Consider the following 14,914-nt stretch of genomic DNA (forward strand, 5'->3'; position numbering starts at 1 on the left):
ATATTTTTTCTATTATTTCACATTTAGATATTTATATTTGTAAACTGTTAGAAATCAATTGCTTTTTTCTCAGTCTTCTACTTTATATAGGTAGTATTTCTAAAAATTGATTTGGGAGAGGGTTAAATAATTGATTTTTTATTTCTAGATCTTGCTCTCTAATCGACTCTCATTCATTACTCTTCTTATATCATAGAATTAATGTTTTGTAGTATGGGAGATAGTTCTGATTCTGGCTTTTAGATTGTACATTGTCAATATGCATTTCTTAGAAAAAAAAAAAAAAACAGCAGTACTCAGGCAATACCTCTCTACATTAGAAAATAAGATTCTGTCATGTTCCACCATCGACTCCTCTACCTTATGCTTCCCGCCATTTTTTCAGTAGGAGTCAACTCATATTTAATCTTTTAAAATGGCAGACACACCATGATTTAAACAAAGAAACATCTTACTGTTACTGCAGGTGACTGTTAAATACTACCTTAAGAAATGAGAAAATGTTCTAACATCATTGGCTACACAGGTAGTCTTGAATTACCTTGAACAGATAATATGTCTGGTCATGGAGAATAATTTATTAGCTAAAAAGTGTCCATATGAATTTACAGAAATAAACTTGCAAAGGACAGGGATTGTGTAAATTGCTGAGCAAAAGGCAAAATCACTGTTTATTTGGTACGTGGAAAATTCTCCTTCATAGTGATCCAAAAAGTCAATGCCTGTTTTGAAAATATTTGGCACTGAGCCATTTAAAGATTTACGAGTAACAAACAAAGCATAATCCTTCTCATTTCCACTAATGGAATATGACCCAACTAGGTGGGATTTTCCATTTATCTTGGCAGAGGTATCATGAATTCGGTCTGTTTATTCCAGTAATCTTTGCTAGTTTACAATTCTGCAACATTGCACCTTTGATTAGCTTTGTGAAATAAATGGATCTTCCATTTTTTCTATATTTGGCAGCCTTAGCTGTATAAAAATGTCCATTTGTCACTCCTGTTATAGTTTCATGCAGCTGCCTTCCCTCCTCTTCCCACTGTGAGATATTAAAAAATTGGCAGGAGCTTTCTCCAAGTGTGCCTGGATGGATGAAAAGGCCAGAATAAGCATGTCAAATGTAAAAATACCTTGGGACAGGAGGGTCTTTAGACTAACTGGCTCTTCAAAATATTCCAAGTGGCTCTGCCAATTGAGGATTATTAGCTGTTGATTCAGAAGGGTATATAAGAATATGTTGTAAATTAGAAACTGTAAGTTAGAAGCTGGGAGATACTGGACTGATAACTTATACAAAACAATTATATAATTAAAAATATTTGAAGTTCAATTTTGTTCTAGTATCTCCATTTTTATTTGGCATAAAATAATTTTATTTAATGCCTATATGCTAATGTGGAATCACTTTGCAGAACGAGCCTTTTTTTTCTTCTTCTTTGGCCAGATGGAGTTCAAAGGGGATTAGAGGCTCCCCTGATCTACAGAGGCACTGCATTATGGAAGACACAAACATAAGAATCTGACTTCTTTGTGAGATTTCAGAACTATTCTTCATATAGGGGCTTGAAAATTCAAGTCCTGAGTGATATTTCAGGATTTAACATATCTTACTTTTTTCCTTAAGGGAAACCTAAGCATCAGAGTAAGTCTTTATAATTACATGTATGTGACCTGTAATAAAATGTAGCAAATATATTGATTAGCGATTTATATCACTAAGCAAAGTAGGAGTATATACAAATAACTTAACAGCTATACATATGTATATTTCATAGGCAATTATATAAAATTCTTAGATGAAAGTACATCTGAAGATTACTTCTGATTATAAAGTAAGTTTCCATTTAGGAGAAAGTTATTTCCTTAAAACAATTCTGCCCTAAATTGTTGCAGCTTATTTAATATTTATTTTTCCCTTTACATTATATACTTATGAGTTCTACCTTTGCATTTAAGTCTTGAAAAGCTTTTTTAAAGTCAAGAAAAATATTTTAAGAGACTAAAGGTTCTATTAAAGTTAAGGAAAACACTGCACAATATGGAGTTAGATATAAGTCTCAGGTTATTTTAAAGTATGAAAAGATAAATCTTGCAGAATGGAAATGAAAAAAGTGCATGTCTATAATTAGAATAATTTTACATCTGGAAATCCTATAAAAGGAGTGTTATTTAACACTCCTATATAGTGTTAGGATATAGATTACATAGATAAATTATAGCATTAATACATTATAGCATTAATACATTGTATTAATACTATATATTATAGCATTAATGTATAGCATTAATACAAAATCAAAATTACTACAATTACTGTAAGACAATTAAAAGAAGACGAATGAAATGGGTTCAGTTTATAACTCTATGTTTACAACTTTAAAAGCCCAACCTTGAGAAAATAAACTGAAAATATCTCACTGGGACAAGAGTGCTGGCATATTGAAGGAATATGTTTTCAGACCTTTAAGAATATCAAAATTGATGCCTGACAGCATACAATATTTTTCTGATAAACTCAGCATAGTAAAATTCATCCCACAAAACATAAATAAAGCCTTCAGATTCTCAATTTAAGATACTGCACGTGCATAGAAGTCTAGGAATAAAATGAACAGCTGGCACAACCAGGAACATTCTCCCATAAAACTCTGTCATTCCTCTTTTGTGACATTCAACACTCATCACAATTGTTAATACTTGTTTGATTTTTGCCCTTCCATGACTTCTTGCAGAGACTTGTCTAGCTTATTTTAGCAAGATGTAATTTCTAGCATCTAGCTCAACAAATATTTGTATTACCAAACAATTCACTATGTCTTGAATGGCAAAGATTTTTCGCCCCTCTGGTTGACACTTGTGTTTTATACTTTATGCTAGAAATACTTTCATATTTATTATGACATACAAACCTGAGTAGAAGCAAGAGAAGGTAGTTTTTGTTTTTGTTTTCTTTTTCCTTAAGCAGGCTTCACACTCAGCGTGGAGCCCAATATAGGGGTTGAACTCAGAACCCTGAGATCAAGACTTGAGCTGAGATCAACCTCAGCTTAATCAACTGAGCCACCCAGGTGCCCCAAGAAGGTAGTATTAATTTCCATTTTGTGCCTTAGGGAGATTGTTACTTGCCTAAGAATAAACAATTCCAATTAGAGAAATTTGTTCAAATTTTTATCATAATAATTCAATTTTTTCTTACTAACAAATAGTGGCCCAGTAAAGACTTAAATTTTTGTTATTGTTTTGAGTAAGAAAGTGTGCAAGCCAGGAAGGGGAACAGAGGGAATGAGAGAGAGAATCTTAAGCAGGCTCCAAGCTCAGTGTAGAGTCCGAGGCAGGGCTTGATCCCACAACCCTAGGATCATGACTTGAGTTGAAATTACAAGTCAGACACAACCAACTGAGTCATACAGGCACACCTAAAGACTTAACTTTGGGAATTTGGATTCCACACGGATACATCTCCCTTTCATATTAACTTGCAAAATTGTGAATAAAGATTTTTATAGGATAAAATTCTGTACAAAACCAAATTTAAGTTCTTCGCAAACCCAATTATATCTCAACTTATTTTTTTGCTATTTTTACCCCATAAAGGTATAGTTAGCTTGTTTTAGTAATGGCCTCCAACAAATGTTGCCTTCCTTCCATGTATCCATTCCCTTATATTGTCTCCTTCTACACTGACACCGAGCTTGTACATTGTTGTTTTTCTTTTACTCCTGGGAATGCTTCCACCACCATTTGAAAAGTCCCAGGGAGCCTATTAGAAGAAGATGGAACCACACACAACAGAGACAAGCTGTCCCAGCTGAGGCTGTCTAGACCAACCAGCTCTTCAAACCCACCAGGTGACTACAGCTCTATGATGGATCTAGGTAAGCCCAGCAGTATAACAACCCATTTGAGCCCAGTCAAAATCTATGACCCACAAAATTGTGAGCAAATTAAATACTGGTTATTGGTTGAAGCCACTAAGATTTTTAAGTGCATTATTACATACAAAAAGCTACTGATACAAAATTGATAGGGAACTTTAAAAAAAAAGGCAAAGATTAAAATTGTGTGTGGGGGGGAGGGGGGACACCTAGGTGGCTAAGTTCGTTAAGCATCCGACTTCAGCTCAGGTCATGATCTCACAGTTCATGAGTTTGAGCCCCACATTGGGCTCTGTGCTGACAGCTTGGAACCTGGAGCCTGCTTTGGATTGTGTGTGTCTCTCTCTCTGCCCCTCCCCTGCTTGCACTCTGTCTCTCTCTCAAACATAAAGATTAAAAAATATTTTTTAAAAAGTGTGTATATAATTTTGCATATAATTGCACATCACTCTTTATCAGGAATGGCAACTCATGAAGAAAACAAAATATCCAAAATACCTTCAAAATTCTCAGGCCAAATTTATAGAATTGCTTCTAAAATGAAATTATTCTAAACCAAAGGTGAAACCTCTGCTTTATAATCAAATAACCATAGATAACCACAGCTATCTCTGGAATACCAAGAAGAGAACCTTGACTTTTCTCTTGACTAAGAGAGTAGTACTGAATCCCATTATTTCTGTAGCTTGGAAGCAAATCCTCATTTGTTTCCTCTATGTATCATATAAAACATGGTTTCTTTTTATTGAATTCACTCTCTGTATAAATACATTAACCTGTAATTCCTCCCCTCCTTTATCTGTTCCCAGTTTAAAAAAAAAATGGGGAAAAAAAAAAAAGATGTCTGATAATGCAGATTTTGGATTCTCCTCTCCTGCATGCCAAATGTTGTACACTTATGGGGGAAACTTTGTATGCAAAGTTCAAGAGAAGGAGAATTTTGTGCTTCACAACGTAGGCACTAGTCATAATATTTAATAAAATATAAACTGCCAATAAATAAAACCACATAAAAGTGTTTCTCTCTATATTTCTACTACCCAGAAATACCCCACCAAAAGATGAAGCACAGAAATTAGCAGAAAGAAAGCAGATGATTTAAGAAATTGGATAAAATAACTTGCTCTCCTAAGATAGTATTCATTTGTCCACACCCTGTTGGTATTTCTTTGGTTCCAATGGGATCCCTAGAGGAGGTGCACACAGTGAAAGAGGAAATGAGACTCTAGTCCTGGGAGTGCCAATCATAACTGCACTGTCCATAAAGTTGTTTGGATTTGCCTTTCAGGAATGTTTTTCTAAAGATTAGCAACTGTTGACCATCAGTAGGCTAGATTCTCCCAGGGCAAATCAGAATCCATAAAAAGAATGCACTGGAAGCACTACTGGAGCAAATAAAATTCAAGAGAAAACCTAAATTTAACTAATTAAACAGTATTTTTTAGGTTTTATCAACTGAGGTCAACAGATCATTAATAATTTCAGCGTTTTCTGAGTTGATGTCAGAATTTCTGGATTTTTGAAGCCAATATAATTTCAAAAATAGTTGGGAAATATTTACCAATAATCTGCATGCCCTTGCCCCCATCATTTCCCAGCCCCCTTGAACTTAAGTGGAACCACTGATGATTTCCGGGCCTTAGAGTATAAATGGAAGTGACATGGGTCATTTCCAGGTGAAAACATTTAAAGGTCAATGCATGAACTTCCAACTCTTTCTTACCTCCTGTGGTTAGTAAGGACACCACATGTCGAGATGCCAGAGAGTCAGACTGGGTCTGTGAGTGATAGTTTGTAATGTTGGACTTGTAAGTATGGACAGCGAGCAAATAGTGAACATTTTTGTTATGTCACTGAGGTTTGGGGGTTAATGTGTTATGGTAACAAACATAGCAAACCCTGTCCTGAGCAATAGAGGAAACTAACATGGGGTTACATGGGGTTGCCAGCTTTCTACTATACCAAATAAGGAGATTTTAAAATTTAAGCAAACAAAATTGCTCACTATATGCCATCATTATATACAAGAAATAGTATTTTAAAAACAATTACAGAATAAGGAATAATTCCTTAAACTGAATAGATATAGTTTTCCTTAAAACACTGCTATTTTATCCTGAATTTTGTCATTTTGCTGGGCCCAAATATCATGGAATAGAACACCTGTCTTCCATATGGTATTTAAGAACCACAAATCTAGATATTTCAAAAATGGCAAGAGAAGATTATTGATTCAATGCAATTAAAAATACCATAATCACAACAATATCCAACTTTACCTGTCTTTCAGTGAGATCCAAATTCACTGCTATCTCATATCGCCTCAGTCTGGTCAGGTAATTATGATGGGCAAACTCTGCTTCAAGTTCTCTGATTTGCTCTTTGGTAAAAGCTGTCCGTTCCTTCCTGGGTTTGCTATTGACTTCTGACTTATAATTTCCTTCCTGGGAATCTGAAAAAAAGAAAAAAAGTAAGAAAGAAGTAGATTTGCTTCGTTCATTCAAATGCATTCAATCACAACATTCATACCAGAAGCATTTATTGAGTAACTCCTTTTTTCAGGTAGTGTTAGACATGGGAAAAATAGAGCAAAGATAGTTAAGACTGATCTCACAACAGGATAAGACACACTTCTTATTTTTCAATCTACGCTCATGTGACTCACAGCCTAAATTCCAAAATATGAACAAAAAATTTAATTGCTCTTAATATGCTATTATAATGAAAAGATCAATATATAAAATAAACCATTTCTAGGAAATAATTTTAGATATAAATTTATGTCTAATAAGTTGTTTAACATATATACAGTTGGGATCTAAGTACGATTAAATTTTATAATTCCTAAAAAAAGTGTTGACTTAGTTTATGAACATTTAAGCAATTTAAATGTTTAGCAACTGGACCATAAAAGTCAGTTCAAGCTCAAAGCATACATATGAATGTGTTCTACTGATCTTTTAATTTCCATTTAAGTTCAGCCTCTTCAAGGACAATAGCATTGCTATTCTTTAATTTTGTACAATAAATATTCCAATGTGGAGTCTATAAATAAAATTGTGTTCATATAACTCAAAATATGCAAAGTTTGTTAATGTTTTTTCATCATATATGAGATAAACATAAGATGCACAACACCTAACAAAAGCTATCCAAACACCAAATCTTATAATGCCATGTAGAAATAATAATAATTTAGGGTGTATTATTCCATGTTTCTTCCTAGGAGTTTAAGACATAATTAACATATAGTATTTCACTTATCCTCATCATATCCCTGAGATGTATGTTAGAAGACATTCTTAATATACCGAAGAACACAATGTGTGCCTATAATGCAAAAAAATTCCACGTGTTTAAACAAATAACAGGTAATTGAACCAGCTCTAGTGATTCATGTTGAATCTATCTTCAGGAAATAGCAACATAAACAAGGTAAAGTGGTGTGTTTGTGCTCCCTTAAAAATCACTTCAGTTCTCTATTTTTGAGCATGTACACACAAATTGTGATGTCTTTATCAGATGGAAGTACAACAAACTCTTCTTGAGCCCAAATGAGAGAATATAGGAAAATTACAAAGAGTGACATTTTATTTTTTAAATTGACAAATGTAATATGGTATACTTTAGGAAAGATCTTTTTGGTCAACATTCAAGGGCAAGAAACATTTGTTTCTTCATTCAATGATGCTTAAATATGCTAAGTACTATGTGCATTTATATGTATGTAGTTAAATATGTTAAGTACTATATATATATTATTAGTATTTAATACTAATTTAATATAATATACATATGTCAGTGTTCTTTTCTGTCTGTCTGGAAAGTCCAACTGAAGTCAAGAATTCCCTGCATAGTGGGAATCCGCTAGACAAGGTGCTCTAATGTGAACAGTTTAGTTCTGATTCTTTCTAGAATCTTGTTTGGCCAGATGTAAAGCTGTATAGATCCAATAGTAGCAGCAGCTACAGAAAGCCTGCATCAAAATATTGGGACACTGGCCATTACTTTGCTTCTGAGGGATCACAGAGTATGATTCACCGATGCAGTGGTGCAGTCAGAAATTCCTCGGATTTCAGTGACCACATTTCTGGGCTTACCCCTGTGTGGACACTTACTCCTGTGTTGACTGGTTCCTTACCTTGGCAGAGAAGGTAGGGCTTTATCCAAGGCAAAAATGGTTTGTGACATGTCACATACATGCTGTACTTTAGAGTAAGCCACTAGGATCACATATAACTTATGTAATAGATGATGTGTCAGCTCTCAGGTAGGCCGTGTGCACACAGGGCCAACTTACCTGAATCAAAGTGGAACCTGAAGTCCATCATCACCGCCCCCCTTTTTTCTTTCTTTCTTTCTTTTTTTTTTTTTTTGCTATAGATTTACCAATCTCTTCATCTTTGGAGCATTTAGCTATTCTTTGTGAGTAAATCTTCTAGATGACTGAATTATTTTAATTTAATTTTTCCATTGGCTGTCCTGACAGACTGGAAACCCAGTCACAGCCTAGAATATTCAGAAGTCCCTCGCACAGGATCTATGTTCTCACGTGAATCAAGTTTTATTGCCAATTTGGAACCATACTCAGTCTAAAATCTGAAGCTGATTATTCTTTATATGGGGACAATACTCTGATCCTTTCAGTAAAGCAACTCTGGAAACTGACAGCAAAGTCAGAACATTTTTTCTCATGAGCCTTTCAATTTGAATGATTCACGGTTAACACCGTCCCTTACATAAGCATGAATGAACAAATGCACAATGAGGAAAGCCTATTAATTTATATTTATTTTTGAAATACTTTAACTTTTGTAGTATTCAAAAGTGCTTAAAAACCAACACACACACACACACACACACACACACACACACAAATAAAAAGCACACAAAATTTGGGCCAATGCTTGTTACGAATGGTCACTTGAGTAGATCTATATACATGCCCATTCTAACTAGAAATATACAACAGGAGGTTTATACATCCAGTGACTGAATTTAAACAAAAGTCTGGCTATAATTCAACATTTAAATCCAAAAGCAATTTATTGAATGCTTGAATTCCAAACCAAAGTAGCTCACAGTAAAATCCAGTGACTAAAACAATGTGAACTGTGCATACTTAAATTTACCATAATCACACATGGAATAATTATACTGTAACTAACATGATAAAGAGTGGGTGTGTGCTTCCTTAATTCATCACCTAAGAGAGAGAATGCCGATGTAATTGAGGCAACACCAACATCAATTAATTCGGTGGACACTTTCATCTGTGTATCTGTGATTCTGTTGTGGTTTTCACCAGGTTTGCTCCCACTTTTTCGGTGCTATTGAAAACATGCTCCTTGGGACTATAATTCTGGACTTGTATTTACTATATCTTTGATTAATTTTTTTTTCTTGCATTTCCTGAAGCCCATCATTTGCTGACCCTAAGGCTTCTACTACTGTCACCTGACTGGCTTTTCTTTGGTGGAAAATGGGTGGGAGACTTGGACCAGGCAAATTGCACACCAGCTTCCATCTGTTTCCCAGCTGTTTCAACTGAGGCAAAAATCTCTCCTTTTTCTTCAACCTCCTATATCCAATGCCAAATGGTAGGTGTTGGGGGTGGGGGGGTGGGATCTGGAAACTGCCTTACTTTCTTCCCTACAACCACAAACAAAATGTCACCATCTGTACAGTATATTCCAATGTAAAATATTACAATTGTTGTTTCTTGTCTCAGATACTTTAATGCACATGTGGGTGCACTCTCACACTCCCTCGCTGCTTGGAGGAAATGTTGACTTATGTGTTCAGGTAGAGCTGGCGGTCCCAGTTCCCTAACCTTTTGCTCCCTGGGACTATGCTAATGGAAGAAGTCTGCAATACTTCCGTGGAGGATAAAAATTGCCCTCCAAGGATCATTTCTGTCTAGCATTTAGAACTTCTCCACATGTGACTTTTTATTTCCCCTAGTACAAGGGGATGCCAAAAGATAATAATGTTTTATTGAAGACAAGTAATGTAAGGGCTTGGTCTGTTCAGTAGTGGCACAGAATGCTTTTTAGCAAAAGAGAAATATTAAAGTATGATTGAGTATATTTTTTTGGCTACCCTGGGTAAGCTTATTAACTTGTTTAAATGAAGGACATAATTTACCTATGTCTGTAAAATATCAAAATGTAAAGGAATGTCTCTATAGCTTAGACTACAATGAATATTTGTTTCATATTCTGAAGGAAGAATGAATTCTAAGCCACAGCCTATTTTAGTCCTTTGCAACTTCTTGTATCAATGTTTTGTTTTCTATTCAAAATGACAGATATTCATTTATTATTAACAAAGCTGCACAAATAGTTGGCACAGGAAGCTATAATTATCTTTACATGGGCATAAGGATTGTGGATGGAGATGGGGAAATTTATAGAATAATCCTATTGATGCTAGTAATTTTCACATTTAAATGGGAAATAGACTTCCTTATGGTAAATTATCCAACTTGCCACTCCAGCTTCTAAATGGGTAAGAATTTCAACCTTTCCATATTTCTTTTTCCAGAGTAAACAACCTTCCTCAGGGGTTCTTAAATCCACTTGCCTATCTACGATCCACTCTCCAGATTTGAGAACCGTAGCCTTAGTGAGTTACTATTACTAATGAATGTGTCTGTTATACACTGAGATGTTACAGGAAAAACAGGATTGAAAACCATTATACTAAATCCACAATAGAAATATGCACTGAAAACATCCACTATTTCTCGCGCCTTTGATGTGAAAAACATACAGCTATAATAATATCTTCTTTTTACTTATAAAGCAAACCCAAATTTCAAAGCTTAAAAAAAAGGAATTTCCATTTTTTAGTTTAGTAACAGCAATAGCAATGTAATAGTTGTATTCAACATGCAAAAATAATTCTATGGGTTGGACCAGTGATTGTCAACTGGTTGATGTACTTTTTCATCATCCAGCCTTCCTGCTCACTGCCTCTTTGATTATTGATGGGATTGTCTAATATGCTCTCAGGGATGAAGAAAGTCAGATAAATTCCAGTTTATTGAAATTGAAGATATATTCATTTTTTATTATATCTGTATATCCAACTATATGTTTTGAATAAATAATTTAGAGCATACCTTGCTTATTTCTGTTAAAGGCATTTAGATTCTTACTTGGTGGGCTATATTGAAAGATTCACTGTGTATAGCTAAAAATTTTATGTAATAGAATAGTTACTATTATGTAATGGTAAATCTTAGTTTACAGATTTGACTGTCTCCCATTACACTTCAGCTTATTTTTATACAACTAATTCTTAAAATGAGATTAATAAAAATTAGCATACATGATTGTGTCAGTATTTATCAATAGCTGCTTATATCAGCAAATATTACAATAGTAACTTATTACACAATCATGCTATATTATGTAATGACAGAAAGGAGAAAAGAAAGATATAAGATACTTTATAAAATATATATATTTTTAGGTCACATTTTAAAATGAGAGAGATAGAGACATAGAGACCTAATAATAGCACAGGGTTGTTCCTAAATTGGTCCCAATTTAATAATTTAGTGCAAGTATGGACATGAATAATTTGAAAACATAGATCTCATAATTTGCATGAAGAAAATATTCAGGTTACTAAAGTCATCCACAACATATATGTAGATGGTTCCGCAAAGTAGGTAATGATCTTCCTTGGCATTGTGTTCCATTCCTAGAATAAACTTACAAATGTAACAAAGTCCTTCTCTTTGCTTCCTCTCTCCTTTATAATTTTGAGATAATGGCAGTTACAGGAATTTTAGCCAATTTAAAAGAGTTCCCTAGTTTTCATTCTTTTTTATGGCTGAGCAATATTCTATTTTATATATATACCATATCTTTATGGGATATATATAATTTTATTATCTAGTTTATATATATCCCATACCTTTATGGGATATATATAATTATCCCATACCTTTATTCATCTATGGATGGACATTTGGGTTGCTTCCATATATTGCCTATTGTAAATAGTACTGCAATAAACATAGGGGTGTATAGATCTTTTTGAACTGGTTCTTATTTTCTTTGGGTAAGTACCCAGTAGTGAAATTATTGGATCATATGGTCATTTTGTTTTTAATTTTTTGAAGAACGTCCATAGTGTTTTGTAACAATGTGGATGGACCTAGAGGGTATAAGACTAAGTGAAATAAATCAGAGAAAGAAAAATACCATATGATTTCACTCATATATGGAATATAAAAACAAAACAAATTACAAAGAAAAAAAGTCAAACAAACAAACAAAAACCAGACTGTTAAATATAGAGAACAAATTGGAGGTTACCAGAGGGGAGTTGGGTGGGGGGAAGGGGAAAGTGGGTAAAGGGGATTAAGGGTACACTTATCTTGATGAGCACTGAGGAATGTATGGAATTGTTGAATCATTATATTGTACACCTGAAACACTTATGAATTTGTATGTGTTGTGTGTTGATAGTACTTGAATAAAAAAAATCATTAAAAAACTAAACGTTACCTATGTAAAAACTTCTAATGTTTATTTATTTTTGAGAAAGAGAGACAGAGCACGAGGGGGAGAGGGGCAGCGAGAGAGGGAGACACAGAATGTGAAGCAGGCTCCAGCCTCCGAGCTGTCAGCACAGAGACCAACACGGGGCTTAAACCCATGAACCATGAGATCATGACCTAAGTCGAAGTTGGACGTTTAACTGACTAAGCCACACAGGTGCCCTAAAAGTTATCTATTTAATAACTCATTTCAATTTCTTACTTTTTGTGCCCGTCAATATATGAATCTGTTTTTACCTTACAGCCTCTTCTTAGCAGAGTTCCTTTGTTTTTAAACAGTGACATGTTAACAATTGATTTTAATTTCATTATCTTGCCCTTCTTATTTTTTATTTACTATGTAGTTTTTTTCTTATAGTAAGATGTCAGCCTTATGGTTCTTCCTCTGTGACATAAATACAAAATAAAATACACAAAGAACTAACAAGTTTTTATGAAATTAACATAATTAATATTGTACAATTCCACATATATTTAATAAAATAGTAATTTTGATTGAAATTTAAAAAGAAGCCAAAGACACACAAAATAGGAATACAATGCAATTTCCTTCAGTCAAATTTAGCAAAGTCTTAGCTCTCACTACCAAGTTCAAAGTATTTAATACAAAGACAACGCCAGCATATGTCTTCTGGGTAACTGTAAACTTCTTCAATCTTGCTAGATGCTTCTAGTATTAGAAACTGGTTACAGATGCCCAGAATTGACTTTATGCTTCTTGTGGTATCCCAGAGAGAAAACATAAACTACCAAAATATCATGGCCATCTGTCCAACAAAACAAGGCACACGTACATGTTTGAATTGTGCCTGCTAGCAAAGGAGTTCACAACAATCACCATTCGCACCTCCAGTGGAATCCCTAGTGAAAAGCTGCTGACATACAGCATTCCATTATATTTTCCTGATTATATTAATTTAAAGAATGCACCCTTCCTCTGAGGTCTCATCAAATGATCTTTATTCTTTTCCTCCAAGGCTTATTACCACATGCTGTCACTACACGGATCCTTTATCTCCTCAACTAGAATATAAATCTATGATGCATACTACTGTTCTCATTTATTCAGTAATTGAAGGCAAATATAAAGACAATCTGGGGTGCCTGGGTGGCTTAGTCAGTTAAGCATCCGACACTTGATTTCAGCTTGGGTCATGATCTCGTGGTTCATTAGTTTGAGCCCCACATTGGACTCTGTGTTGGCAGTGCAGAGACTGCTTGGAATTCTCTCTCTCTCCCTCTCTCTCTCTCTCTCTCTTCCACTACCCTGCTCATGCTCTCTCTTAAATAAATAAACTTAAATTAGAAACAAGTATATAAAGATAATATTGGCATTCACATTTACATCGTAATACATGCAGACACACTAGACAAGGTCATGAAGAGGATGTATACCTCCATATATGCCCCCCTCCATTTACCTTCCATTCAGTAAAAATGTCAGGAAATGGCATGGAGTTACATGGTGTTGAAGAATACAAAGGGAGAAACTCTTCTCAGAAATTAGAGGCAAGAAGTAACTTGGCAGTGCCAGAGGAATCGTGACACATCTAATTGACAACTGTCAACAGGGCAAAAAGTCCTGAGATCTCTCATGACTTCAGAAAACACCATATAGCTTTTGCAGTGAGGTACCAACAATTCAGTACCAATTCTGCTAGCAGCTTGGTAAGTTCCTTGGGACATGTAGCAGGAGAGCTTCCAAAAAAGGTTTATTTGTGTGTGTGTTTCATTTTGTTTTGTTTTTATTGTGGAAGACAAGCCTCCATCTTCTAAGAGTATGAGGGCTTGTTTTTTGCTATGATTCTGAGCCTTTTTTGTCCAGTCACCACACTGACTCTAATACATTTTTAGAAAAGTAAGTCTTATAAGTGATTGAGCTTGTTTTTATCTTTAAATCTCCTTTGCTTCTCTGAACTCTAGACTCCAGCTAATGTAAGATTAAGAAGTGTGCTTTATTAATCTTCATATTCCCAGTACTAAGCACCTAATTCTGAATCTCTGCTGGATCTTTGATTTTCACACTTTGATTGTGGATTATGATTCCAGTCATAACCCTAAAGGGTTTTGTTCTGTTATTAGAATTTAAATCACCTTTAGCTTAAAAAAAGAGAAAGCATCACAGCAATACTACTTATATTAACTTCTCAAAGCACTTACTACCTCAATTAATAGTAGATAAACATGAGAAATATCACTTTCATTTTGTAACTATAATGATATCTCTAAACATGTTCAGGTAGAAAAGTACCAAATCAGTGTCACTATTGTAAAATTTAAAACCAAAGTGACTGAATATTACACAAGTGAAGGAACAGACTTCACACAGATTATAGTTACAACCCCCAGCACTATTGATTGATATGTTGGACTGGATAATTCTTATTACATTTATGTCCAGTGAAATATGCACATATTCAAGATGAATGGGTGGTGATAGCTAGCCTGGGCACTGTGG

The 14,914-nt window shown here is 34.5% G+C and overlaps 1 protein-coding gene across 1 annotated transcript in view; it reads right to left on the bottom strand.

Moving 5' to 3' along the window:
• The window catches only part of MEOX2 (mesenchyme homeobox 2), a 65,498-nt gene that overhangs the window by 11,239 nt on the left and 39,345 nt on the right, over window positions 1-14,914 (bottom strand). Inside the window, exon 2 of the mRNA XM_019443504.2 lies at window positions 6,158-6,330. Coding sequence (XP_019299049.1) covers window positions 6,158-6,330 — 173 coding nt within the window. The remainder of the gene's footprint in view (window positions 1-6,157; window positions 6,331-14,914) is intronic.

Source organism: Panthera pardus, unplaced genomic scaffold, assembly GCF_024362965.1.
Source record: "Panthera pardus isolate Hobbes unplaced genomic scaffold, ASM2436296v1 HiC_scaffold_8, whole genome shotgun sequence".
NCBI lineage: Eukaryota > Metazoa > Chordata > Mammalia > Carnivora > Felidae > Panthera > Panthera pardus.